Raw genomic sequence first — 27,506 nt, forward strand, 5'->3', positions numbered from 1 at the left:
CGTAATCGCGATGTGATTGACATGCGTAATCACACTTCCATACTTATCAAGAGGTCCGAAACGAATAATACGGTCTGCTGCCATCCTGCTGCGATTACGGGCAGCATTGGGTTCACGCCTGAGCCTCAGGACGTGCGCTAGCAGCGCATATCGGGTGTTTGAAGCGTCAACTTCGTGTCTTAATATCTAGGGATGTAATGGAAATATTGCGATGCAATCAACGCCATTGTGTATGAGCTTTGTCATGTTATGGATTGCTGAAGAAAAAATACAGGAGGTCCATTTAAAAAAACGTAAGTTTGTGTTAAAAAACACATATGCTTTCGTTTTAGAATGTTTAGAAATATGTACATTCGTGAGCCCCAGCCCTACATTGATACCGGTGAAAGTCGTTTTCCAATAGCTGTTATTGTTCCAGAGATATTTTGGGTGGACACGGTAGCTGGGACACCCTGTATTATTGAACATGGAGCTCCGCTGCAGACCGCCCCTATATGTTCACATGTTGACCCAACGACATCGTCAGTTACGATTGCAGTGCGCAAGGGACCATCACGATTCAACCGTCGATCAATAGAAACGTGTTGGCTCTTCGGGTGAATCACATTTGTGCTACACTAGGTCGATAGTCGTCTCCACAAACGCTGTCATCAAGGCGAACGGTGGCTCGAAACGTGCAGCGCGCCATGGATGCAGGTTGGTGGGAGCAGTATCATGCTATGGGAGACTTTCTCCTGCGCTCGCATGGGAACTGTAGTAGTAATCGAAGACACGCTGACAACTACGAACCAACTGCATCCCTTCATGTCTGATGTCTTCCCCGACGGCGATGTTAATTTCCAGTAGTATAATTGTCCGTGTTTCGGAGCCAGAAACGTCCTACAGTGGTTTGAGTAGCACTATAGTGAACTCACGTTGATGTGTCGGTGACTAAACTCCCATGATGTAAATCATATGGAACTTGTCTGGGTCGCTATCGGGCGCCATCAACACGTACGCAAATCAGCGGCCATTTATTTACGCGATTTACATGACCTGTTGAAACGTCCCCTTAGAAAAATTAATTAATTACTGTGCTGATAAACCTCTTACATTATTTGATTTTCAAACAGCTGAGCAAAACTGAACGCACTCAGACATTTCGCTCTTTACCTATTCTGATCAACACTAAACTGACACACAATATTTTTAGCGCAACGCAATCTGACTTTCAAAAATCCCTACAAAAGAATGGCCCTGACTAACATTAACCTATACCTTTCACAAATCACTTACCTCACAAAAATCTTCGTTACTCGAACTACTGCAATACAGCGAGCGCCACTACTGCCAGCTAAATAAAAGATTCAAACTACTGAAGGCAATAATACTGATAGGCATAGTTAGCAAATGAAAGATTTTGATAGAGAACAAGCAATGCATTTACCTTAATAGTGTTCAAAAGTCATAATATATATAGCAGTTCATGACATCCAGTCTTACAAATTTCAAAACTCCGCCATCTCTCTCCCCATATCCACCACTGCTGACGGCTCACCTCCAACTGCCCAACGCTACGCGCTGTTAACAACCAGCTGCCCAACACTACAATGGCAGACAACAATGCAAACTAGCCACAGACTGCACACAACACAGCCAGTGATTTTCATACAGAGCGCTACGTAGCGTTACCAATATAAAAACCTAAACAGCCTACTCACACTGTTTATAGACATCTAATGCGACATACTTCCACAAACCTACCAACAAACTGTCAGACCCCTGATACGCAGAATCAGTTACGTATTTCGTTTCAAAGCCGGACAGAGGAGCTGTTAAGCAGGAGGTCACGATGTTTTGGCTCATCAGTGTGCGCAGCTATTGAAACCGACAATGTTAGTTTTCCTACAAGTATCCACGCCTTCGTGCTGATTTCTAGTAGTGCAGTACCAGGCTTGTCAGGCGTACTCTGGTCTAACGCAAGCACCTGTGCGCAGGTGAAGCTGTGGCTGACATTCAACGAGCCGGACATGTTCTCCCGCGGCTACTCGACCGCCACGGAGGCAGCCCCGGGCGCCAACTCGTCCGGCATCGCCGACTACCTGCTGGCCAAGACGGTGCTGGTGGCGCATGCGCGGGTCTACCGCCTCTACAACGAGACGTTCCGGCCTTCGCAGGGAGGTGAGCGCACGGCTAGACAACGCCACGTACTCCGATGACGAGCCACCGCTATGTACGCTGACGGAAAACGATTTGCAACAGCAAAAGATACAATACTGGCCATTAAAATTGCCCTGGCCAGGGCAGCAGTCGACATTTTCTGTATCCAGAAAGGCCCGTACAGGACCTGCAACATGCGGTCGCGCATTATCCTGCTGAAGTGTAGGGTTTCGCAGGGATCGAATGAAGGGTAGAGCCACGGGTCGTAACACAACTGAAATGTAGCGTCCACTGTTCAAAGTGCCGTCAATGCGGACAAGAGATGACCGACACGTGTATCCAATGGCACGCCATACCAACATGCCGGGTGATACGCAAGTATGTCGATGACGAATACAAGCTTCCAATGTGCGTTCACCGCGATATCGCCAAACACGGATGCGACCATCATGATGCTGTAAACAGAACCTGGATTCATCCGGAAAAATGACGTTTTGCCATGCGTGCACCTAGGTTCGTCCTTGAGTACACCATCGTAGGCGCTCCTGTCTCTGATGCAGTGTCAAGGGTAACCGCAGCCATGGTTCAAATGGTTCAAATGGCTCTGAGCACTATGGGACCTAACATCTAAGGTCATCAGTCCCCTAGAACTTATAACTACTTAAACCTAACTAACCTAAGGACATCATACACATCCATGCCCGAGGCAGGATTCGAACCTGCGACCGTAGCGGTCGTGCGGTCCCGGATTGAAGTGCCTAGAACCGCTCGGCCACTCCGGCCGGCCGCAGCCATGGTCTCCGAGCTGATAGTCCATGCTGCTGCGAACGTAGTCGAACTGTTCGTACGACCGCTACGGTCGCAGTTTCGAATCCTGCCTCGGGCATGGATGTGTGTGATGTCCTTAGGTTAGTTAGGTTTAAGTAGTTCTAAGTTCTAGGGGACTTATGACCACAGCAGTTGAGTCCCGTAGTGCTCAGAGCCATTTGAACCATTTGAACTGTTCGTGCAGATGGTTGTTGTCTTGCAAACGTCCCCATCTGTTGACTCAGGATTCAGACGTGGCTGCACGATCCGTTACAGCCATGCGGATAAGATGCCTGTCATCTCGACTGCTAGTAATACGAGGCCGCTGGAATCCAGTTCGGCGTTCCGTATTACCCTCCTGAACCCACAGATTCCATATTCTGCTAACAATCATTGGATCTCGACCAACGCGAGCAGCAATGTCGCGATGCGATAAACCGCAATCGCGATAGGCTACAATCCGACCTTTATCAAAGTCGGAAACCTGATGGTACGCATTTCTCCTCCTTACACGAGGCATCACAACAACGTTTCACCAGGCAACGCCGGTCAACTGCTGTTTGTGTGTGAGAAATCGGTTGGAAACTTTCCTCATGTCAGCACGTTGTAGGTGTCGCCACCGGCGCCAACCTTGTGTGAATGCTCTGAAAAGCTAATCAATTGCATATCACAGCATCTTCTTCCTGTCGGTTAAATTTCGCTTCTGTAGCACGTCATCTTCGTGGTATAGCAGTTTTAATGGCCAGTAGTGTACTAATGTACAGTAATGAAATTCCTGGAGTACCTTTATCTAGGTAACATATTTAAATGATTAACATTCCAAGATCACAGGTCAATGTAAGCACAAGGTAAGTCATCGAAAATATTTAATACCGGTACATTAATAAGGTGTTCAGCCGACAGAATGTTGAATGAAAGCATGCAAACGAGCATGCATTATGTTGTGTATTTGTCGGATATCAGTTTGTGGGATGAAGTTCCATCCCTGTTGCACGTGGTCGGTCAATACAGGAAAGGTTAATGCTGTTTGTGGATGACGCTGGAGTTCTCGTCTGATGATTTCGCACATGTGCTCGATTGGCAACAGATCTGCTGATCGAGCAGACCTAGGTAACAGGCTGACACTCCACAGAGCGTATTGGATTACAACAGCGGTATGTGGGCGTACGTTATCTAGTTGGAAAACATCCCCTGGAATGCTGTACACGTAGGGCAGCCCAACAGGTCGAATCACGAGACTGACGCACAAATCTGCAGCCTGCTACTCCAGGCCGTAACTCCAGGTACAGGCCCAGTGTGTCTAGCACGCAGGGAGTTTGGTTGGAGTTCCCCAACTCGCCTCCTTCTAACCAAAATACGGCCATCACTGGCACCGAGGCAGAACCAGCTTTTATCAGAACACACAGCAAACTTCCACCCTACCCTCCAATGAGCTCTCCCTTGACACACCTGAAACCCCAAATGGCAGTCGTTTGGGGTCAGTGGTTTGCACGCTACAGGGCGTCTGGCTCGGAGCTGTCCTTGAAGCAGCCGATTTGTAACAGTTCCGTTGTGTCGCTGTGGTGCCATATGCGGCTCAAACTCCTGCTGCAGATCCATTACAACGCGCCGGAGCCATGACGCCGAACACTACAGTTTTGCCTCTAGGTAGCGCCAAGTGCCCGAACGCAGCACGATCTGCATCCTACTGTAGATTCTCGAGACAACCGCTGCCGGTAGTCATGCGCAGTGGCTACATTCCTACCCAGTCTCTCTACAGTATCGCAGAAGAAACATCCAGCTTCACGTAGCTCTATTACACGAGGCGGCATTGTAGCCTTAAGGGGAGCCGGAGGTGGTCAAATCCAAAAAATTACGATTTATTTATTTATTTATTTATTTATTTTTGCTACCGAAAATTAATTGGAACATTCCTCTTTAATGTAAACTTGGAATTATTGTTCTACTCGCCCTAGAAGTGGAGTTATTACCATTTTCCCCCACGCCTGCAGAGGAAATGGGCGGCCGCTGAATGCATCTAACACCCTCTCGTGACTTCCTGGCGAACTGCTTGGGATTTTCTCGGCCTGTTACGCATACAGCGCCTTATGTTACGCATACAGCGAGTGTGCCAGGGTTGGTTACATTGTTTTCTGTGACAAATATTACCCGTATTTCCTTACAGCTTACTCCTATTTTCCTCAGAATTTCGAACATCTTGCTCCATTTTATATTGTCGTACACTTTTGTTCTGGTTACGATGCCACGTTTTAGTAACCGTGTATATAAGAAGAGGAAGAACGTAGGGAAAAGAAAATTAACACTAATACCAAGTTGCGATACTACTATGAATAAGAGCGCAGAACATCGTCTCTTTGCTGTTTACCATTTCGAATTAGTTCAGTGTTGCGCCTGTTGTTGGTAATATTGTACTTCTTGTGTAAAGCGGGCAATATGCAGTACGTACAAGAATCAGGAGGGAACAATAAAACCAATTTTTCATGACTTAGCACAGCCAGAATTGTTACACAAATGTCTACACGGAAAGACGCAGAATCCTAATGAGAGCGTAAACAATTTGATTTGGAAAGTGATCCCTAAAAGGGTGTTTGTAAGCATAAAAACACTGCACTTTGGCATTTATGATGCAATAGCAACCTACAACCAAGGGAACAGTGTGAAGTGTGAAGTTCTGAAGGCATTAGGATTTACAGCTGGGGTGAACACTGTACGAGCACTAAGAAATATTGACAGAGAAAGGATAAGAGGAGCAGAAAGAAGAGAAAGGCATATGAAGTATGATGGAACAACAGGCCAGAAAAGAAGACAGGAGAGGAAGCTCTTGGAGGATGCATCCTATAGTGCAGGAATGTATTGAGAAACTTTGATAGCCATTTCCCGTAAATTAGAATTTTTCGAATATAAGGAACATTTTCTCAAAATCCACTCAAGCTAGAGAGATGAAATTTTTATACAGCACTCCTAGTGGTCAAACTTACATTGTAACACAGCCATTTGGCAATATGTTCAGTAGTTTCATTTCAGTTTAATTCTAAAGCAATTATTTGTAAAAAAATTTGGGTCATTAATAAAAAAATTATTGGAAGGAGACTAGAAAAGATACTCCAAAATCCCTCTGTCATAACTGCAATACTAAACCACTCTACATGTAAAAAAAAAAATTCAAATTTTTCTATTTGGTAGTTTATTCATAAATGTTCCTCAAACTTAGTGATTTTAACATGGGCAGCATAGACACCTCCGGCTACCCTTAAAGGCATTCTTCACTAACATCAACTCACCACGTCCAATCTCAAAGGTAACTAACGCTCACGACCGTTACTGCATCTGTATAAAGCAAATCTGATTGGAATCCTCATCGTGGCGCTACTAGTGCTACCGCTGGCGCAAAGCCTGAATACACGTCATCCTTTAGATGTAGAAGCACGCCTACCAACTTATATCGCACAGTTACTTCTTGGTGTAGCGGTTTTTTTCCGTCAGTGTATTTCACTCAGCTGTACAGGGTAGCACAGCAGCACCACATACCTCGAGTGAGGAAATGGACTTGTCTGCAGTACTACATGTACCTATAACGACAGCTCGACAGTGCCTGCAGACCCACGGACCCTAAAGCCGTCGGCACACGGACCGTGCTGTCGAACGTCAACGTTGAGCGTGTCGAGTTAAACGTGCAGCTGAACGCTCAGAAATGATGCAACTTGTGCACACGGTACGTGGACACCAACGTGGTATACGCACTCTAGCGGCAGTTTCGGGATGTTTCTAGTTCGTAAATCACACTGTTTACTCAACGGACGCGCGTAAAATTCCCACGTTAGCTCTGTTAAAACGCACATTTCCTCCATCGTCCACGAAAAGGAAAGTATCATGTCCACTCAATAAGGACACAGGCTTAGAAAAGTTCCATTACAAACAGTGCCATACAAATTTGCAATACTTCACCACGTAATATAAACATTATGTTATCTTTCCCATATTTAGTAAAATCCTAAGGTCATTCTTACTTGATCCCAGTTCCTACCCAGTAGCAGAATCTTTAGCACATTTAAATTACGAACTCAAAAGAAAAAGGAACAAAATATCTTTATACAAGTAGCGCAAGCTGTCCTGTACATTAACCAATCGAAGAATCTCACCCCTCGAAAGAAGGTGAACTTATATTTACATAACATCAGATATTGTATTATATACTTATAATAAACTAATAATAAAGTATCAACGTAATAAAAACGCAAACGTTATGAAAAAAAATTCATGTCGCCGAGACGCGAACCACCGCCCTAGCTACCAGCAATACGGATCAGTGACGCTACGCACTACGCTACGCCCGCACAGTTACATTCCTGCTGACGTTAAACGAGTATGAAATTGGTAACAACTAATCAGAACATATTACCCCTTCCTAAAACTCTAATTGTAGCCATGTTACTGATTGAAATTTAATTATAAGAAATTGTACCAAGAACAATGGGTTCTGGGTGGATCTTAAGTGTGTCGCTGCTTTCAAATAGCATACTCTCATAATATGAAAGTTACAATAATTCTTTTGCCATGAACATGATGTTTTTCATTATTTTATTGGAACAAATTACACAGTATAAACAGGCTTTTCCGTGAGTCTCAATTTGCTGGTGCTCAGAAACGGCATATATACGTATAGGCTTGAAATGAATGCCAATATGGCGCCTCACAACTATGGGCTGAAGGGAAATGGCGCGCAAGTGACGTAGGTATCGTTGTGCCATCTCATTGGTCAACGCTCAGACGCACGCTCACAATATCTGACATGCCAGATATTGCTCTGCACGTTCGGAAAGACACCCAAACGTCCTATTCCACGCTCTGACGTCGGAAACTCGGCACGCTCAACGCTCAACGTTCTGATGCACGGTCCGTGTGCCGACGGCTTTTAAGCAGTGCGACCACTGATGCGGCTTCCTCTGATACGTCGGCAAACAGTGGCGCGTTGGCAGTGTTGCTACCAACGACAGCACCGGACACAGCGCAATGCCGACTTTCCAGTCGAGTCTCATTGTCAGCTCCACATGTAGCGCCATGACGTGTTTATCCGCGCGTGGCGGCTCCGAGAAGGACAACCGTTGCCAGATTCCAGTCGTCCTAGTCACACCGGCGCAGCGCCTGGCATGGTGGTACGGAGTGCCAGTGGGAACACAACACGATCACCTCTGGTTAACTCGGCCGGTAATTTGGTCAGCAAGCATTGCGTTTCTGACGCGTTAAGGCCATCAGCCGTGCGCTATCTTCGAGCCTCTGTCGAGGGATGTTTCAGCAAGATAACGCAAGACTGCATGTCGCCCGTGCTGGCCTGACCTACCATAAAGTGGATGGCGGTCACTGTTGCCCCGGCCAACTGTTCCACAGAACTCTCACCAAGCGAAAATATTTGGCCATGGTACAACATTCCTCCCACGCTTTGCGCTTAACATTGTTAATTACAAGCAGACGCTTCACCTGTGACCTGGGATCTTGGCTGCATACGGTACACAGAGCAAAACCATATCACTGACGGCGGAAGGGTGGTGTCATTCTGTCCCTGAAGAAGCCTCCTGAGAAGGTATTTAAACATTCTCCTACATGCCTTTTGTTGTGGTTCTTCTGATGGTGTCCCTGGTAGTTCATAACTCTACCCTGATGTACACTGACAAAGTATGGTTTCTAACAGGAATGCAGGTAGCTCTCACTAATAAATGGAAAATAGGCCTACCATCCCGGTGAGTTTATTTGGCATTAACTTCAACGAACTACCATTTTTTATAATAACTAACGTTTGGAGCACAGCATTGTATGGTACCAAAACAAAGATAGTGGGAAAACCGGAACAGAAGAGAATAAAAGCATTTGAGATTATGAAAATCTGGTGGACTGATAAGATAAGGAATGAAGAGGTTCTCTGCAGAAACGGCGAGCAAAGAAATATGTGGAAGATACTGACAAGAGGTAGGGACAGGATGGGAGGACATCTGTCAAGACATCGCGGAATAACTTGCACGATAACAGAAAGAGCTATAGAGGGTAAAAACTAGAAGAAAACAGAGATTAGAATACATCCAACAAATAACTGACTTAGCTTCAAAGTGCTACTCTGAGATGAAGAGGTTGGCACAAGTGAGTAATTCGTGGTGGCGCGCTGCATCAAACGCGTCAAGACTGACAACCAAAAAATAAATAAATAAAATACTAAAATAATTCGTAAATGATAAATATTAAGATCATGCCTTACGTGAGATGTAGGCTGCATCAAGTCTAAACACCGGCTGTTGACTTGGCGAGCTGCTAAATCTGCTGTACATCGTCTTATTGTTTCGTACTGCTTCCTATACTCTCTCGTCTCTTTGCCCCATCGTTTATACTCCACTTTACTGTGTACGAACTGTACCAACGTTACGCCCAATGGCTGAAAGATTCATCCTCACATTTTCTGTGTGAAACATGATTCAATGCTATTAATATTATTTGCATTTAAATTTGAAACTTTCTGAATTGCGGACGTTGCTATACTATATTACTGCTTACTACAACTGAGTACTGAAAAGTCGTTACCCAAAAGTCATAAAGTAGCATACAGCAAACTTACACTACTGGCCATTAAAATTGCTACACCAAGAAGAAATGCAGATGATAAACGGGTATTCATTAGACAAATATATTATACTAGAAGTGACATGTGATTACATTTTCACGCAATTTGGGTGCATAGAGCCTGAGAAATCAGTACCAAGAACAACCACCTCTGGCCGTAATAGGCCGGCCGGTGTGGCCGAGCGGTTCTAGGCGCGTCAGTCTGGAACCGCGAGACCGCTACGGTCGCAGGTTCGAATCCTGCCTCGGGCATGGATGTGTGTGATGTCCTTAGGTTAGTTAGGTTTAAGTAGTTCTAAGTTCTAGGGGACTGATGACCTCAGATGTTAAGTCCCATAGTGCTCAGAGCCATTTGAACCATTTTGGCCGTAATAACGACCTCGATACGCCTGGGCTTTGAGTCAAACAGAGCTCGGATGGCGTGTACAGGTACAGCTGCCCATGCAACTTCAACATGATAGCACAGTTCATCAAGAGTAGTCACTGGCGTATTGTGACGAGCCAGTTGCTCGGCCACCGTTGACCAGACGTTTTCAATTGGTGAGGTATCTGGAGAATGTGCTGGCCAGGGCAGAAGTTGAACATTTTCTGTATCCATAAAGGCCCGTACAGGACCTGAAACATGCGGTCGTGCATTATCCTGCTGAAATGTGGGGTTTCGCAGGGATCGAATGAAGGGTAGAGCCACGGGTCGTAACACATCTGAAATGTAACGTCCACTGTTCAAAGTGTCGTCAATGCGAAGAAGAAGTGACCGGGACGTGTAACCAGTGGTACACGATACCATCACGCCGGGTGATACGCCAGTATGGCGATGACGAATCCACGCTTCCAATGTGCGTTCACCGTTATGTCGCCAAACACGGATGCGACCATCATGATGCTGTAAACAGAACCTGGATTCATCCGAAAAAATGACGTTTTGCCATTCTTGCACCCAGGTTCGTCGTTGAGTACACCATCGCAGGCGCTCCTGTCTGTGATCCAGTGTCAAGGGTAACCGCAGCCATGGTCCCCGAGCTGATAGTCCATGCTGCTGAACAACGTCTTCGAACTGTTCGTGCAGATGGTTGTTGTCTTGCAGACATCCCCATCTGTTGACTCAGGGATCGAGACGTGGCTGCACGATCCGTTACAGCCATGCGGATAAGATGGCTGTCATCTCGACTGCAAGTGATACGAGGCCGTTGGGATCCAGCACGGCGTTCCGTATTACCCTCCTGAACCCACAGATTCCATAGTCTGCTAACACTCATTGGATCTCGACCAACGCGAGCAGCAGAGTCGCGATACGATAAACCGCAATCGCGATAGGCTACAATCCGACCTTTATTAAAGTTGGAAACGTGATGGTACGCATTTGTCCTCCTTAAACGAGGCATCACAAAAACGTTTCACCAGGCAACGCCGGTCAAGTGCTGTTTGTGTATGAGAAATCGGTTGGAAACGTTCCTCATGTCAGCACGTTGTAGGTGTCGCCACCGGCGCCAACCTTGTGTGAATGCTCTGAAAAGCTAATCATTTGCTTATCACAACATCTTCTTCCTGTCTGTTAAATTTCGACTGTGCGGCTGATCCCGGGGGAGGTTCGAGTCCTCCCTTGGGCATGGGTGTGTGTGTTTGTCTTTAGGATAATTTAACCGTCGCGCGGTTTCAGACTGAAGCACCTTGAACTTCTCGGCCACTCCGGCCCGCAAACAAATAGTGTTATAACACATACTAGTGGAAATTAATATGGAATTTGTTTACCCTTCGCCTTTATTACGGGCTGCTTTCTGCTGGGGACACTTTCGGCAAGGTGTTCGGAAGTCTACAAAGCAATGCCATTCCAACCCGTCCTCTAGAGCCGAAACCAGAGAAGGTACTGAATCTGGACGCTGGGTCTGGAGCGAAACCGACCTCATCCCTAAGATGTTTCACTGGGTTCAGATTGGGATTCTGGGCTGACCAGTCCATTTCAGGAACGTTACAGTCCACGAACGCTGCTTTATGAAGGAGTGCTGATACGAGGAACTATCGTCTATGACCTGTTCCCCTAGCGTATGTAGCATACATGGCTGTAAAATGTGTCCATACTCTTCCATATTTAGCCCGTTCTTAGATGCAGTAAGGGGTCTACACCCTAAACACGAAAAACACCCCCAAACCGTAACGTAACCCCGCTTCCTCACTGTTTGCACTACACATGATGGCACGTACGATCTCCAAGAATTCGACAAACCCAAATCGTTTCATCCACACTGTCCAGCGTGATTCATCACTCCAAATCACTCAGTTCCAGACCACCATTCATTAAATACAGAAATGTGTGGCTTAGGAAGTGCTACTCAACTGCTGTACCCCATTCTTGTGCTAACTGGACCACTGGTAGCACTTTGGGACTCACGAATGATTCCTTCCACTGAATTCATGAGATTTTGTACACCCACTCTCCGCAGAGCTAGACACTCCCCCTGCGTGAGCCTACGAGGTCTGCCCAGCCTTGGTCTGCGGTTGTTCCTCCATGTTTGCGCTTCACAATCACATCACCAACAGCCGACTGGGGATGCTTCAGAAACGTTGAAATGTCCCTCAGATGACATCCAGTGACTACTAGTCCAATTTCGAGGTCACTGACCTCCCCTGACCGCCCCATTCTGCTGTTACTCCTTCTTTACCGACAACGCGATACTCGCTGCCTCGTTTTATACCGGCCGTTCCGCCTCCCGTGACATTTACTGCTCAGTTCTGCATTACACTGGGGCTTCTGGATACTTTCGATCACACAGTGTGCACGAACGAAAAAATGGCTGACATCTAAATAAGAGTCCAAGGAATATAAAAGCAACTGAAATCACTCAACAGAGGATACCAATTCGATTCTACACAGAGTGCGCGAAAGAACTTCCCCCCCCCCCCCCCCTTTCTAACAGCCGTGTAGCGCAAGTCTCTAGAGGAACGGAAGGTTCCAAATGATTGGAAAGAGCACAGGTATTCCCGGTTTTCAAGAAGGGTCGTCGAGCAGATGCGCAAAACTATAGGCCTATATATCTGACATCGATCTGTTGTAGAATTTTAGAACATATTTTTTGCTCGCGTATCATGTCATTTCTGGAAACCCAGAATCTACTCTGTAGGAATCAACATGGATTCCGGAAATAGCGATCGTGTAAGACCCAATTCGCTTTATTTGTTCACGAGACCCAGAAAATATTAGATACACGCTCCCAGGCAGATACCATTTTCCTTGACTTCCGGAAGGCGTTCGATACAGTTCCGCACTGTCACCTGATAAACAAAGTAAGAGCCTACGGAATATCAGACCAGCTGTGTGGCTGGATTGAAGAGTTTTCAGCAAACAGAACACAGCGTGTTGTTCTCAATGGAGAGACGTCTACAGAAGTGAAAGTAGCCTCTGGCGTGCCACAGGGGGTGTTAAGGGACCATTGTTTTTCACAATATACAGGGTGTTACAAAAAGGTACGGCCAAACTTTCAGGAAACATTCCTCACACACAAATAAAGAAAAGATGTTATGTGGACATGTGTCCGGAAACGCTTAATTTCCATGTTAGAGCTCATTTTAGTTTCGTCAGTATGTACTATACTTCTTCGATTCACCACCAGTTGGCCCAATTGAAGGAAGTTAATGTTGACTTTGGTGCTTGTGTTGACATGCGACTCATTGCTCTACAGTACTATCATCAAGCACATCAGTACGTAGCATCAACAGGTTAGTGTTCATCACGAACGTGGTTTTGCCGTCAGTACAATGTTGACAAATGCGGAGTTGGCAGATGACCATTTGATGTATGGATTAGCACGGGGCAATAGCCGTGGCGCGGTACCTTTGTATCGAGACAGATTTCCAGAACTAAGGTGTCCCGACAGGAAGACGTTCGAAGCAATTGATTGGCGTCTTAGGGAGCACGGAACATTACAGCCTATGACTCGCGACTGGGGAAGACCTAGAACGACGAGGACACCTGCAATGGACGAGGCAATTCTTCGTGCAGTTGACGATAACCCTAATGTCAGCGTCAGAGAAGTTGCTGCTGTACAAGGTAACGTTGACCACGTCACTGTATGGAGAGTGCTACGGGAGAACCAGTTGTTTCCGTACCATGTACAGCGTGTGCAGGCACTATCAGCAGCTGATTGGCCTCCACGGGTACACTTCAGCCAATGGTTCATCCAACAATGTGTCAATCCTCATTTCAGTGCAAATGTTCTCTTTACGGATGAGGTTTCATTCCAACGTGATCAAATTGTAAATTTTCACAATCAACATGTGTGGGATGACGAGAATCCACACGCAATTGTGCAATCACGTCATCAACACAGATTTTCTGTGAACGTTTGGGCAGTCATTGTTGGTGATGTCTTGTTTGGGCCCCATGTTCTTCCACCTACGCTCAATGGAGCACGTTATCATGATTTCATACGGGATACTCTATCTGTGATGTTAGAACATGTGCCTTTACAAGTACGACACAACATGTGGTTCATGCACGATGGAGCTCCTGCACATTTCAGTCGAAGTGTTCGTACGCTTCTCAACAACAGATTCGGTGACCGATGGATTGGTAGAGGCGGAACAATTCCGTGGCCTCCACGCTCTCCTGACCTCAACCCTCTTGACTTTCATTTATGCGGGCATTTGAAAGCACTTGTCTACGCAACCCCGGTACCAAATGTGGAGACTCTTCGTACTCGTATTGTGGACGGCTGTGATACAATACGCCATTCTCCAGGGCTGCATCAGCGCATCAGGGATTCCATGCGACGGAGGGTGGATGAATGTATCCTCGCTAACGGAGGACATTTTGAACATTTCCTGTAACAAAGTGTTTGAAGTCACGCTGGTACGTTCTGTTGCTGTGTGTTTCCATTCCGTGATTAATGTGATTTGAAGACAAGTAATAAAATGAGCTCTAACATGGAAAGTAAGCGTTTCCGGACACATGTCCACATAATACATTTTCTTTCTTTGTGTGTGAGGAATGTTTCATGAAAGTTTGGCCGTACCTTTTTGTAACACCCTGTATATAAATGACGTAGTAGATAGTGTAGGAAGTTCCATGCGGCTTTTCGCGGATGATGTTGCAGTATACAGAGAAGTTGCAGCATTAGAAAATTGCAGCAAAATGCAGGAAGATCTACAGCGGGTAGGCATTTGATGCAGGGAGTGGCAACTGACCCTTAACATAGACAATTGTAATGTGTTGCGAATACATAGAAAGAAGGATCCTTTTTTGTATGATTATATGATAGCGGAACAAACACTGGTAGCAGTTACTTCTGTAAAATATCTAGGAGTATGCGTACGGAACGATTTGAAGTGGAATCATCATATAAAATTAATTGTTGGTAAGGCAGGTGCCAAGTTGAGATTCATTGGGAGAGTCCTTAGAAAATGTAGTCCATCAGCAAAGGAGGTTGCTTACAAAACACTCTCGACCTATACTTGAGTATTGCTCATCAGTGTGGGATCCGTACCAGGTCGGGTTGACGGAGGAGATAGAGAATATCCAAAGAAGAGCGGTACGTTTCGTCACAGGGTTATTTGGTAAGCGTGACAGCGTTACGGAGATGTTTAGCAAACTCAAGTGGCAGACTCTGCAAGAGAGGTGGTCTGCATCGCGGTGTAGCTTGCTGTCCAGGTCTCGAGAGGGTGCGTTTCTGGATGAGGTATCGAATATATTGCTTCCACCTACTTATACCTCCTGAGGAGATCACGAATGTAAAATTAGAGAGGCTTTCCGGCAGTCGTTCTTTCCGCGAACCATAGGCGACTGGAACAGGATGGGAGGTAATGACAATGGCACGTAAAGTGCCCTCCGCCACACACCGTAGCGTGGCTTGCGGAGTATAAATGTAGATGTAAGTGCAGATGTAGACGTGACAGTGACTTGTAATGCAGGTGGTGGGCCGACTGACAGCCAGCTCTGTTTCACCTCTGTTGCAGGAAGAGTGGGCATCACGCTGAACATTGGCTGGCACGAGCCCCTGACCAGCAGCCCCAACGACACAGCCGCGTCGGACCGTCAGCTGCAGTTTGAGGTGAGCACTACCCGCACAATCCAAGTTGACACTCGGCGCGGTGGGCGGTGGGAACCACTCTGAATAAATTTCCCGTTTACAGTCACTCCTATCAGCCACCGTGCCGAATGTCAACTTGTTTTGCGCGGACAACAACAGCCAGCACCTCCTTCGCCAGAGTGCCCTCATTTCATCTGTTTCCACATATTCCACAACTCAGTGCACGGCAAAGGGCTCTTCGTGCTACTGTTAGCCACTCCATTTCTTGAAGAATGAGATTTTCACTCTGCAGCGGAGTGTGCGCTGATACGAAACTTCCTGGCAGATTAAAACTGTGTGCCGGACCGAGACTCGAACTTGGGACCTTTGCCTTTTGTGGGCAAGTGCTCTACCAACTGAGCTACCCAAGCACGACTCACGCCCCGTCCTCACAGCTTTACTTCTGCCAGTATCCTTTCTAGGAGTGCTAGTTCTGCAGGGTTCGCAGGAGAGCTTCTGTAAAGTTTGGAAGGTAGGAGGCGAGGTACTGGCAGAAGTAAAGCTGTGAGGACGGGGCGTGAGTCGTGCTTGGGTAGCTCAGTTGGTAGAGCACTTGCCAGCGAAAGGCAAAGGTCCCGAGTCTCGGTCCGGCACACAGTTTTAATCTGCCAGCAAGTTTCACTCCTTTTCTTGTTTCTCTCGCAAATGGAGTGAGCCAATAGTGACGGATCTGTGTATGTCTGCGTACGATCCATAACCTCCCTTACTTTGTCTCTACTGAAGGTGAACGTTAGAGTTGGTAGAATCTTACGGCAGTCTGTCGCAAGTGATGGCTCTCTATACTTTTTCAACTGTCTTTCCGGAAAAGGTCGTGTTCATATCCTGAACAACTTTGGGATTAGACGCCCTGCCGACGACGTCGCTATTAGATACACAGTACTATCTTAGATAATGGAAGGAATCATCCATCTGCATCTACAGATGCACGTAGTCGCAATATAGCGCACGGCGGACGGTACTCCATTCCAATGACAGCGTCTTTCTGCCCTATTCCAACTGCGAACTGTGCGAGGGAAAACAACTAGCTATGCAGAGTAATCCTTAACTGCTAACTGCTGTCTACAAAGATTGCTAGCTGAATCTTCACTAAAAAATAAACTAAAGGTGTCATTACAACTTACTGTCAGAAACGCTTTATCTGTGTAACATGGCAACGACGTTGCCGTGTGCACTAATTGGAATACATCATTGCAGCTCACTGCAGTGGACTGTAAACATTCAGTCAGCCATTTGCTGTTGTTGACAGACAGTTATGGAATTCAGATCTGAGGAATTGATTGATACGGTTTTGATTTACCGTCAGAAACACAAAATTCTGTTGCTGCTCGTATGTATGCGTCATATTTTCCTAGCAGACAATATTCCACTCCTAGAACATTTCTGCTTATAACTTGTCGGTTGAGAGGGAAAGGTCGCTGTCCACCTGTGATGGTCAATACTGGTAGACCTCTACATTGCAGTGGAGGAGGCAATCCTGCATTCCGTGGAACGCCCACGGGATACTATGTAGTACTCGGCGGTTAACTACACGCAATCAACTGCCACAGTGGCCTCTGTGGAGAACAGAGCATGAACATTTACTGTATCCCTCCCATGTCCAACCTCAGCAGGAGATGAACACAGATCTTCATTTCCACCACCGTAGAACGTTATGCTATTGGCTGCTGAACCAAAACGCCATAGATCAACAATTCCTCAGCAAAACACAGTCAATGCATGAAGCAACATTCTCCAGAAATGACAGTCGTAATCAACAGAGTTACCATGTTTGGGCCGACGAAAATCCAGACACAATACTGTAGGTATATTCCCAGCATCCGCCCTCCAACAATATTTCGGGAGGAATACAAGTTGAACTGCCTAGACGACTCGATGTATCAACTTCTTGCAGGTTCTTCAGACCGTTCTTCCTTATCTACCGGAAGATGTTACGCTGGCAACACGACAGAACATGTAGCTGCTTCATGACGAAGACCCTGCACGTCATCAGCTTACTGCGGCTCGCTATTTGAAAGAACACTAACACGGGAAGTGGAATGGACGTAACAGACTTGTTGTACGACAGATACGCTGAGATATCAGACGCTTCCCATCGAAAACGCTGCAGGAGTGTCTTCGTTGCAGCTGCAGCGAGTTCCTGCAACATTATCGCAGTTTCCCGTCCCGCATGACAGTTACGTGATGTGGGCTGCGTGAACCAAGGCGGAACCGTAAACGCATAATAACACGTACATCACAGTTGGCGGGGGACTCTATTGTTCTATGGATGTTTATTTGCTCACTTTTCTCTCAGGATTGAAAATTACATGACGCAGTTCACTGCACACTAGAGACACTGCCGAACACATCAGCGCAAAGCTTCATCGGATTTTTTTTTTACTTTGGTTGTAATTTCGCGGCCAATCTGAAGTCGCAAAAAACATGTATCCCTCGTATCTGTAGCGTTACCTTCCATGTATGGTCCAAGTTTGATATGTTACTTGGCAGTGAAACATCATGCGAAAGCTACTTTCGTCCTAAGTTTTGGACACCAGCTTATGAACATTATCAAAATCACACATTGAGGTGACAAAAATCATGGGATATCGCTATGCACATATACAGGGTTATTACAAATGATTGAAGCGATTTCACAGCTCTACAATAACTTTATTATTTGAGATATTTTCACAATGCTTTGCACACACATACAAAAACTCAAAAAGTTTTTTAGGCATTCACAAATGTTCGATATGTGCCCCTTTAGTGATTCGGCAGACATCAAGCCGATAATCAAGTTCCTCCCACACTCGGCGCAGCATGTCTCCATCAATGAGTTGGAAAGCATCGTTGATGCGAACTCGCAGTTCTGGCACGTTTCTTGGTAGAGGAGGTTTAAACACAGAATCTTTCACATAACCCCACAGAAAGAAACCGCATGGGGTTAAGTCGGGAGAGCGTGGAGGCCATGACATGAATTGCTGATCATGATCTCCACCACGACCGATCCATCGGTGTTCCAATCTCCTGTTTAAGAAATGCCGAACATCATGATGGAAGTGCGGTGGAGCACCATCCTGTTGAAAGATGAAGTCGGCGCTGTCGGTCTTCAGTTGTGGCATGAGCCAATTTTCCAGCATGTCCAGATACACGTGTCCTGTAACGATTTTTTCGCAGAAGAAAAAGGGGCCATGAACTTTAAACCGTGAGATTGCACAAAACACGTTAACTTTTGGTGAATTGCGAATTTGCCGCACGAATGCGTGAGGATTCTCTACCGCCCAGATTCGCACATTGTGTCTGTTCACTTCACCATTAAGAAAAAATGTTGCTTCATCACTTAAAACAAGTTTCGCACTGAACGCATCCTCTTCCATGAGCTGTTGCAACCGCGCCGAAAATTCAAAGCGTTTGACTTTGTCATCGGGTGTCAGGGCTTGTAGCAATTGTAAACGGCAAGGCTTTTGCTTTAGCCTTTTCCGTAAGATTCTCCAAACCGTCGGCTGTGGTACGTTTAGCTCCCTGCTTGCTTTATTCGTCGACTTCCGCGGGCTACGCGTGAAACTTGCCCGCACGCGTTCAACCGTTTCTTCGCTCACTGCAGGCCGACCCGTTGATTTCCCCTTACAGAGGCATCCAAAAGCTTTAAACTGCGCATACCATCGCCGAATGGAGTTATCAGTTGGTGGATCTTTGTTGAACTTCGACCTGAAGTGTCGTTGCACTGTTATGACTGACTGATGTGAGTGCATTTCAAGCACGACATACGCTTTGTCGGCTCCTGTCGCCATTTTGTCTCACTGCGCTCTCGAGCGCTCTGGCGGCAGAAACCTGAAGTGCGGCTTCAGCCGAACAAAACTTTATGAGTTTTCCTACGTATCTGTAGTGTGTCGTGACCGTATGTCAATGAATGGAGCTACAGTGAATTTATGAAATCGCTTCAATCATTTGTAATAGCCCTGTACAGATGGCGGTAGTATCGTGTTCACAAGGTATAAAAGAGCAGTTCATTGGTGGAGCTGTCGTTTCTACTCAGGTGATTGGTGTGAAAGAGTTTCCGACGTGACTACGGCCGCACGATGGGCATTGAACGCAGAATGGTAGTTGTAGCTCGACCCACGGAACGTTCCATTACGTAAATCGTTACGGAATTCAATATTCCAGATCGACACCATTACCTCTCAACGCGGGTAACGCAGTGGCCGACGGCCTTCACTCAACGAACGAGAGCAGCGGCGTTTGCGTAGAGTTGCCAGTCCTAACAGATAAGCAACACTGCGTGAAATAACCGCAGAAATCAATGTGCGACGTGCCACGAAGGTATCCGTTGGCTCAGTGCGGCAAATTTTGGCGTTATCGAGCTGTGGCAGCAGACGACCGACGCGAGAGCCCTTTGCTAACAGCGCGACATCACCTGCAGCGCATCTGCTGGGCTCGTGACAATATCGGTTTGGTCAGGTGAGTCCCAATGTCAGTTGGTAACAGCTGATGACAGAGTTAGTCTGGCTCAGGTTTCATGAAGCCTTGGACCCATGTTGTCACAAGGCACTGAGCAAGCTTGTGGTGGTTCCATAATGGTGTCGGCCGTGTTTACATGGAATGTACTGGGCCCACAGGTCCAATTGGACTGATCACTGAGTGGAAGTGGTTGTGTTCGGCTGGCTGGAGACCATCTGTAGCCATTCATGTACTTCATGTTCCCAAATATCGATGGAATTCTTATGGATGACAATGTATCAATTCACTGGGTCAGAGTTGTTTGCGATTGGATTCAGGAATATTCCGGACAATTTGAGTGAATGAATTGGCCACCCAGATTGCCCAAAATCAAACCCACCGAACACATATGGGACATAATCGACAGGTCAGTTCGTGCGCAAAATCCTGTACCGGTAATACAGTACTGGCCATTAAAATTGCTACACCAAGAAGAAATGCAAATGATAAACGGGTATTCATTGGACAAATGTATTATACTAGAACTGACATGTGATTACATTTTCACGCAATTTGGGTGCATAGATCCTGAGAAATCAGTACCCACAACAACCACCTGTGGCCGTAATAACGGCCTTGATACGCCTGGGCATGGAGTCCAACAGAGCTTGCAAGGCGTGTACAGGTACAGCTGACCATGCAGCTTCAACACGATACGACAGTTCATCAAGAGTAGTGACTGGCGTATTGTGACGAGCCAGTTGCTCGGCCACCATCGACCATACGTTTTCAATTGGAGAGAGATATGGAGAATGTGCTGGCCAGGGCAGCATTCGAACATTTTCTGTATCCAGAAAGGGCCGTACAGGACCTGAAACATGCGGTCGTGCATTATACTGCTGAAATGTAGGGTTTCGCATGGATCGAATGAAGGGTAGAGCCACGGGTCGTAACATATGTGAAATGCAACGTCCACTGTTCAAAGTGCCGTTAATGCAAACAAGAGGTGACCGAGACGTGTAACCAATGGCACCCCATACCATCACTCCAGGTGATACGCCAGTATGGCGATGACGAATACGCGCTCCCAATGTGCGTTCACAGCGATGTCGCCAAACACGGATGTTGTAAATGATGCTGTAAACAGAACCTGGGTTCATCCGAAAATAAGACGTTTTGCCATTCGTGCATCCAGGCTCGTCGTTGAGTACACCATTCACCATCGCAGGAGCTCCTGTCTGTCATGCAGCGTCAAGGGTAAGCACAGCCATGGTCTGCGATCTGATAGTCCATGCTGCTGCAAAAGTCGTCCAACTGTTCGAGCAGATGGTTGTTGTCTTGCAAACGTCCCCATCTGTTGACTCAGGGATCGAGACGTGGCTGCACGATCCGTTACAGCCATGCGGATAAGATGGCTGTCAAAAATGGCTCTGAGCACTATGGGACTTAACATCTATGGTCATCAGTCCCCTAGAACTTAGAACTACTTAAACCTAACCAACCTAAGGACATCACACAACACCCAGTCATCATGAGCCAGAGAAAAGATGGCTGTCATCTCGACTGCTAGTGATACGAGGCCGTTGGGATCCAGCACGGCGTTCAGTATTACCCTCCTGAACCCACCGATTCCATATTCTGTTAACAGTAACTGCATCTCGACCAACGCGAGCAGCAATGTCGCGATACGATAAACCGCAATCCCGATAGTCTTCAATCCGACCTTTATCAATGTGGGAAACGTGATGGTTCCCATTTCTCCTCCTCATACGAGGCATAACAACGACGTTTCACCAGCAACAGCGATCAACTTCTGTTTGTGTGTGAGAAATCGGTTGGAAACATTCCTCATGTCAGCGCGTTGTAGGTGTCGCCACCGGCTCCAACTTTGTGTAAATGCTCTGAAAAGCTAATCATATGCACGTCACAACATCTTCTTCCTGTCGGTTAAATTTCATGACCGTAGCGCGTCATCTTCGTTGTGTAGCAATTTTATCGGCCAGTAGTGTACTTACGCAGTTATGGACAACTATAGAGGCAGCATGACTCAATATTTCTATGGGGGACTACCAACGACTTGATGAGTCCGCGCCACATACAGTTGCTGCACCACGCCGGCCAAGGAGGTCCGACACGATATTAGCGGGTTACGCATGACTTTTGTCACCTCAGTGGACAACGTTTTGCTGAAGACTCAGGATGTCTGTGAGGAGAGCATGGTGTTTTCAGGGCGGCCTGTGGGCACACCCGATCTTCACGGAGGAGGGTGATTTCCCAGAGGTGGTGAAGCAGCGGGTGGCGGACAACAGCCGGCAGGAGGGCCGCACCAGGTCGCGCCTGCCCACCCTCTCGACAGAAGAGGTAGACCTCATCAGGGGTGAGTACACCTGTATCTAGCTGCACGTCGCTGTAAACTGAGTGTCAAGCAAACCAGTGACCAGTAAATATTGTAGTGGAAGTATATAACTGGGCTCAAGGAAAAGTAGCAATTCAGTTAAACCTTAATCTTCTGCCATGTCCAGTAAATATTGCAATGGAAGTGTATAACTGGGATCAAGGAAAAGTAGCAATTCAGTTAAACCTTAATATTCTGCCGTGTCCAGCAAATATTGCAATGGAAGTATACAACTGCGCTCAAGGAAAAGTAGCAATTCAGTTAAACCTTAATCTTCTGCCATGTCCAGTAAATATTGCAATGGAAGTGTATAACTGGGCTCAAGGAAAAGTAGCAATTCAGTTAAACCTTAATCTTCTGCTGTACCCAGCAAATATTGCAATGGAAGGATATAACTGGGCTCAAGGAAGAGTAGTAATTCAGTTAAACCTTAATCTTTTGCCGTGTCCAGCAAATATTGCAATGGAAGTATATAACTGCGCTCAAGGAAAAGTAGCAATTCAGTTAAACCTTAATCTTCTGCCATGTCCAGTAAATATTGCAATGGAAGTGTATAACTGGGATCAAGGAAAAGTAGCAATTCAGTTAAACCTTAATCTTTTGCCATGTCCAGTAAATATTGCAATGGAAGTGTATAACTGGGATCAAGGAAAAGTAGCAATTCAGTTAAACCTTAATATTCTGCCGTGTCCAGCAAATATTGCAATGGAAGCATATAACTGCACTCAAGGAAAAGTAGCAATTCAGTTAAACCTTAATCTTTTGCCGTGTCCAGCAAATATTGCAATGGAAGTGTATAACTGGGCTCAAGGAAGAGTAGTAATTCAGTTAAACCTTAATCTTCTGCCGTGTCCAGCAAATATTGCAATGGAAGTGTATAACTCGGCTCAAGGAAAAGTAGCAATTCAGTTAAACCTTAATATTCTGCCGTGCCCAGTAAATATTGCAATGGAGGCGTATAACTGGGCTCAAGGAAAAGTAGCAATTCAGTTAAACCTTAATCTTCTGCCATAGAAGAAAGTTGGAGATCTTTGACAACCAGTTTTAGGAATAAGTTTTTTTTTAAATATTCACAGCATTTTAACAAAACGTAAGTACGTTGTCTGCCTCGACGTTTTCACAGAATGGCTTCCAGACTGCACAACACGTGGACTGGTATCACATCCTTAGCCCTTTTACACTCAAATGAAACTGTCCAGTTCCATAGATCCTCTCTCTGGAACCATACAGTTTCATTTGATGAAAACTCCTGTGCCAGGGTTTCAGGCAGGATCCACCGTTTCTTTCACTGCCGAGGCGTTTTTCCAATACAGCTGGAGAGTCTCTGAAATGCTGTTCAGGTTTAGGGGGAATACCAAGTGCACTGAGGCGTGATTGGATATCTGGATTGAGGAGGGAGGCGTTCTAGGAGAGTCCGTGCAGGTGTGCAAAGCCGCTGTGCCACGGGGGCACAGTGGTTGACGCCTCTGTTTAGTGAGCAAGAGACCTAGGTTGAAATTCCGTCCTTGGTACGAATTTTCATTCGTCTCTTCAGTCTGCATATAAATTTTACACTATTGACTCGAAGATGACGGAAACAGTATCGTAGAAACCTGCAGTGGATATTGCAGCTATGATGGACATAAGCTACCACGTAGATCGATATTTCGTTAGCAAACTTTCCTTTTTTCAATTTGTTGCTCGCCCTCCTCTGAGTGAACATTATACATAGCAGAGGGTACGTCCCATTTTTCCAGATATTAGGCATTTTCCCATTCAATTGAGATATGGAGCGCGGGAATAATAACTATTAAAATTCCTCTGTGCGTCATGTAATCAATCTAATCTTATCCCCACGATGCTGATGGAATCGATGTGTAGAGGGTAGAGTAGTATATTCCTGCAGTCATCATTCAAAGCTGGCTCCTGACGTTTTGTAAGTGAGGCTTTCTCGCGATAGTTTACCCCTATTCTCAGCAGTCTGCCACTTTAGTTCTTTCAACATCTCTCTGAAACTCTTCCTCAGAGCAAACAAACTTGTAACTATTCCTGCTGACCTTCACTGTATACGCTCAATATCCCCTGTCAGTCCTATCTGGCATGGGTCCCACACACACTCGAGTAATGTTCTAAGAGGTGTCGATTGTGTGTATAGTTAGCGTTCTCCTTTATAGACTGACTTCATTTCCCCAAAATTCTACCAATGTACAGTGAGCCACCTACTTTACCCACGACCAAACCTACGTGATCATTCCAAATCATATCCCTACATAGTATTACATGCAAGTATATGTATGAATTGACCGATTCCAACTGTGACTCACTGATGTTATAGTCATAGGATACTACGTTTCTCGTTTTGTTTTTTAAACTACGATCTTTGCAACACTTTGAAATATTATCAAGAACTGACCGAATACTTATGCATTTTCTTTCAGGCTGTACGTTATTATAGACAACTGCACGAGGCAAAGGACCCAACACACTTACCTGAGGTGACAAAATCATGCACTACTCATGAATAACTCAGCACCATCAGATCAATAGCAACTGGACGCCTATTAGTGTACGTTGATCTCGGATGTATATATGCATACTGAAGCGACGAATGAAAATTTGTACCAAGGTCGAGATTAGAATCCAGGTCTCCGGCTCACTAGACAGTTACGCTTTCTCCGCCACCCCAGTACAGTGGCTTTGCACCACGGCACGGACTAGCCTAGCACACCTCTCTCCTCGATCTCAGTTCCCATTCACGCCTCAGTCCACTTGGTATTTCCCCCGTACTCGAACAGCATTACAGAACTGTATTTGAATAGCACTTCCAACTGTTTTGGAATAGGATGTCAGCACCGAACGAAGCCTGCAGTGCTGTTAGAGTTTAGGGTGAGTACCAAGTGGGTGGAGGTATGAATGGGTAATTTGGGCTAGGATAGTCCGTGCAGCCGTCTGAAGCCACTGTGCAAGAGGGGCGTGTCCGTTGGGGCGTCTGCCTAGCGAGCAGGAGACACGCCTTCGAATCCCATCTTTGGTACACAATTTCATTCGTCACTTCAGTCTGTATATATACATCACAAACGTTTGAATCTTGGATGCCTTTCTTCGCCTCTATGACGGCTATGGCACTGCTGGGAACACTTTCATTGAGGTGTTTGAAAGCCTGTGGAGCAATGACTGCCCACTCTTCCTGAAGACCCGAAGCCAGAGAATATATTGATGTTGGATGCTGGGGTCCGTCTCACGTCAAAGGTGTTCCATTGTGTTCACGTCGGGACTCTGCAAAGACCAGTCAGTTTCAGGAATGTTATTGCACACAAACCATTACCCCACAGATGCTGATTTATGAGATCGTGCGTTGTCATACTCATACAAACAGTCATTGTCTCCCAACTGGTGCTCTACTGCACATGGTACACAATGAGGTAAATGTCTTCATATCACTTCATATTTATCATTTAGCTACAAGCAGTAAGGAACCCACACTCTAACCACGAAAAACACCTCCATATCGTAACACTGCCTCCCCTATACTTCACTGCTGGCACTACACCTCATGGCAGGTAGCATTCCCCAGGCATTCGCCAACCCCAAACCCATTCATAGGATTGCCACATGGTATTGCGTGATTCATCGCTCCAAATCACTCGCTTACAATCATCCATTGTCCAATGGCGTTTCTCTTTACACCACCTCAAGCGTCGCTTGGCGTTGACAGAGAAATCTGTGGCTTATGAACAATAGCTCGACCACTGTACCTCATTCTTTCTAAATTCCTACGCACAGCCATTGTCCCTTCTATACTGCTGGTAGCACTTTAGGACTCACGAGTGATTCCTTCGGCGATTTCTTTTTTTCCTTTTTTTTTTCACACCCGCCCTCCGCAATGCTCGACGGTTCCTGGTCTTGGTTTATCTGTGGTTGTTCCTTCACGTTTGCACTTCACATTCACATCACCAACAACCGACATGGACCTCATTCGAAGGCTTGAAATGTCCCTGATGGACATGTTATTCAGGTGATATCCAGTGACACTGAGCTCTGCTGACTGACCCTTTCGGCTGTTACTGCTTCTTCACTGAAGACAAAGTACTGCCCACTCCTTTTATACCGACGGATCCGCCTCTCATGAAATCTAGTAGTCAGTTCCACTTTACACAGGCGTGCCCAGTTACTTTTGATCAGACAGTATTGTTTCTCAGTGACAGAAGAAAAGAAAACAACGCAAATGATACTATAGTATGCCAACAGCTTAGGTCAATTATAAATAAAATCATCTAGACAGGTAAAGATTCAAAAATACAGATCGATGTGGCATAAAAAAAAGGGCAGACAGATTGAACGAGGGCAGGCTGAAAAGTAGTGCCTCTGAATTTTTAATGTGAAAACTGTTTTCTTCCTCTCTTTCTTCTTTTTCTTTTTCACTCCATGTATTAGGCAAACTGCCTGTCAAGCTACTCCATCTCTTTTATGATCTTCATACATTTCCTCTTTCATTGCATTTGTATTTGATAGCCTTTACCGCGAATCTTTCACCGCCCACACAGACTTAAAACTTTTAAAATAAAGCAAACATCATAAACATTCTTTACGTCTTTATTCTTCACGTCTACATATTTATTTCTGAACATAATCACCCGGGCGACGAATACATTTCTGCCAACAAGAGACCACTTTGTTGATACCGTCACGCCAAAATGTCTGACTTTGTTCACGAAGCCACAACGTCACGTCTGCTCGCACCGCTTCATCGCTATCAATGTAAAGTTCTCAAAGCTACTCTTTAAATTTTGGAAAACAGATCAAAATTGGATGGCGCCAAGTCGGGACTGTATGCAGGATGATCGGTAACAGTGAACCCAAGGCGTCGCATTGTTGCAGATAACGCAGCACTCGTGTGTGGACTGGCATTATCGTGCTGAAACAGAGGGTGCTTCATGCATGGACGAACTCTTAGAATTTGTGCTTTCACTTTCCTGACGGTCTCGCAGTAGTTTGCAGAGCCTGGGGTGGTGAACTTAGGCATGAATTCCAAATGCACCACACCTAAAAAATCTCAGAACACTGTGAGCATCACTTTGCCAGCTGATAGCTTGATCTCGAACTGTTTT

General features: G+C 45.9%; 1 protein-coding gene across 1 annotated transcript in view; it reads left to right on the forward strand.

Annotated features, from left to right (window-relative positions):
• The window catches only part of LOC124709096 (myrosinase 1-like), a 243,696-nt gene that overhangs the window by 188,006 nt on the left and 28,184 nt on the right, over positions 1-27,506 (forward strand). Inside the window, exons 9-11 of the mRNA XM_047240744.1 lie at positions 1,977-2,160; positions 15,496-15,590; positions 22,254-22,401. Coding sequence (XP_047096700.1) covers positions 1,977-2,160; positions 15,496-15,590; positions 22,254-22,401 — 427 coding nt within the window. The remainder of the gene's footprint in view (positions 1-1,976; positions 2,161-15,495; positions 15,591-22,253; positions 22,402-27,506) is intronic.

Source organism: Schistocerca piceifrons, chromosome 7, assembly GCF_021461385.2.
Source record: "Schistocerca piceifrons isolate TAMUIC-IGC-003096 chromosome 7, iqSchPice1.1, whole genome shotgun sequence".
Classification (NCBI taxonomy): domain Eukaryota; kingdom Metazoa; phylum Arthropoda; class Insecta; order Orthoptera; family Acrididae; genus Schistocerca; species Schistocerca piceifrons.